The sequence below is a fragment of the Austrofundulus limnaeus genome, unplaced genomic scaffold (assembly GCF_001266775.1).
Source record: "Austrofundulus limnaeus strain Quisiro unplaced genomic scaffold, Austrofundulus_limnaeus-1.0 Scaffold201, whole genome shotgun sequence".
Classification (NCBI taxonomy): Eukaryota; Metazoa; Chordata; class Actinopteri; order Cyprinodontiformes; family Rivulidae; genus Austrofundulus; species Austrofundulus limnaeus.
In genome coordinates, this window is record NW_013952603.1 from 263,144 (window position 1) to 265,299 (window position 2,156).

The 2,156-nt window shown below is 38.3% G+C and overlaps 1 protein-coding gene across 1 annotated transcript in view; it reads right to left on the reverse strand.

Moving 5' to 3' along the window:
• myripb (myosin VIIA and Rab interacting protein b) overlaps nt 1-2,156 on the reverse strand; it is a gene marked incomplete in the record, with an annotated part of 194,224 nt that overhangs the window by 25,548 nt on the left and 166,520 nt on the right. The window contains 2 exon segments of the mRNA XM_014018763.1: nt 203-283; nt 1,548-1,645. Coding sequence (XP_013874217.1) covers nt 203-283; nt 1,548-1,645 — 179 coding nt within the window.

A 2,156-nucleotide genomic window follows, 5' to 3' on the forward strand; every position in this document is an offset into this window, starting at 1 on the left:
CTGTAAAACAGCAATTATGCTGAGTCAGGCTTGATTTTTAGTGATCTTTTCCTGTTGAATCAATAAATCAAATCAAATCATCTCAATTTTTTTGCTAAAAGAATTGACAAAATCCTACACACTGTGCCTTTAAACAATTTCAGACCATCTGAAAGCAGAAGAAAGACGGTGTGTTACAACCCCACCGTCACAGACGACCTACTTTCTGTACGATTGTTGTGGCGAGTTCCTCTATGAGCTCCTCTTTGTGGTCCTGCAGGTATCGAGCCTCATTCTGCTTCTCCTGAACACACACAGATACACACACAAGTTTGTTTTTATATCCCCGTGGGAAACTTCCATTCATTTTCTGGTAATTTTATATCCTAACCCTGACAATCTACCGTAAAATTTACCTCACAGGTACCTACCTGACCCTAAAGCTAACCTAAAAACAATTCACACCTTGGTCATAAACCTAACCCCCCGCCCTCCTGAAATTAGTATCCGCACCCATGGGGACCGGGCATTGGTCCCCATGATGCATATTCAGACCCCACGAGGCTGCCGTTTTCTGAGAAATGGTTCCCTATATGTAGCAAAGACACACACACACACATGATCATAGGCCTGGACAATATGGCTAAAATTTATATCATAATATAACTCGATACGATTTCGATATCGATAAAGAAAATAAAACCGTAAAAAAACTACCAAGAACACCAATATTAACTGCATCTACACACCTGATGTAATTTAAGATCTCTTTAATTATGACTTGTCAGAACAAAAAGTGWGAAATCTCAAATTTATTTTACGACTAGTCATAATTTAATTGTTACTGAGTAATTTCTTGCAGATATCTTGAATTAGAGTCTGAATACAACTTAATGCTAAATCAGACATCATTTATACTAACACTAGTCAGAATGTAATCAGAGATATCTCAAATAGGTATTTTTTTGTCTCGTTATAAACGAATTTCAGATATCTGGAATATAAATGAAGGTGATTATATGTCACAATGGCCTGCCATAAACATCTGTGTTTGCAGCATCAGTTTCACCTGTTGATGGGGTGGTGGTGATGTTTTAGGAAGAGGGCTTTAACATTTATGGTGCTTCATTTTCATACACTCAATGTTTTATAGAGTGGAACTTTATCAGACGGTGGAACAGATTTGAAGTGTTCCCGCTGCGACTGAAACCTCCAGACCACTGAATTACAGTAGTCTTTCCTTTTTTAAACTATTTTTTTCTGCTTCCTTTTCAGCTGCGGACGCTTGTTCACTCACAGCTGTCGAGCTCATTTTAATGCAGATATCCTCTGTGTTGTAGTTAGCATAGTTAGCATAGCATAAACAGATTGGTAGCGCTGAGCACTGCCAGTGAGCCTTCGCTGTACATAATCATGCATGTACGGATGGATGAAATTTCTAAAAAAGTAATTTCCCTGTTMTTTAAAMGTTTTTTTWATCGTGACACATATCAATGAATTATTTTCCTGCACTGCGTGAGCAATGTCTCTGTTTTAAAATCAGTGAGAGGAAGAGATGCTAAGCTCACCAAACTGTCTCGAAACACCTCTGCCTTTGCGATGGCCTCTTCTATAGCTTCCTCAGCAACTCGCAGGGCGACTGTGAGGGTCTCTGCCATACTGTGTCCTGTTAACACACACACACACACACACACATACAACATGTACACTTCATATAAGATACACACATAATGAAAGATCTACAACCTAAATATGAAAGATAATCCTGCATTGATGGCTGTTTGCAACAACACTGAGTGGCAACAATGCAAATAATAAGACTTTTTAGACAAATAGTCAGAATATCTTTCTATAAGTCTTTATATTGTTGTCATATTTGAAATACAGAATTATTTACGTGGAATTCAATAGATATTTACAAACACATATTTCTGCTGGAGTAACAGCAAAACACCAAACTGATGCCAAACTTTTTGAGACTGGAGTTGTTCTAMGGACTRGTTCAGGGGTCTGCAACCTTTACGATCAAAAGAGCCATTTCTTCTCCTTGTCTCACTAATAAAATGTGTTCAGAGCCGCAAAATAAGCTACAACTGTGATTATCAACAGGTGGTCCGCGGGCCTTTTCAAGGTCTCTTCGAGAACTTTTATGGTCAGTGGAGGTGACATAATAAAAC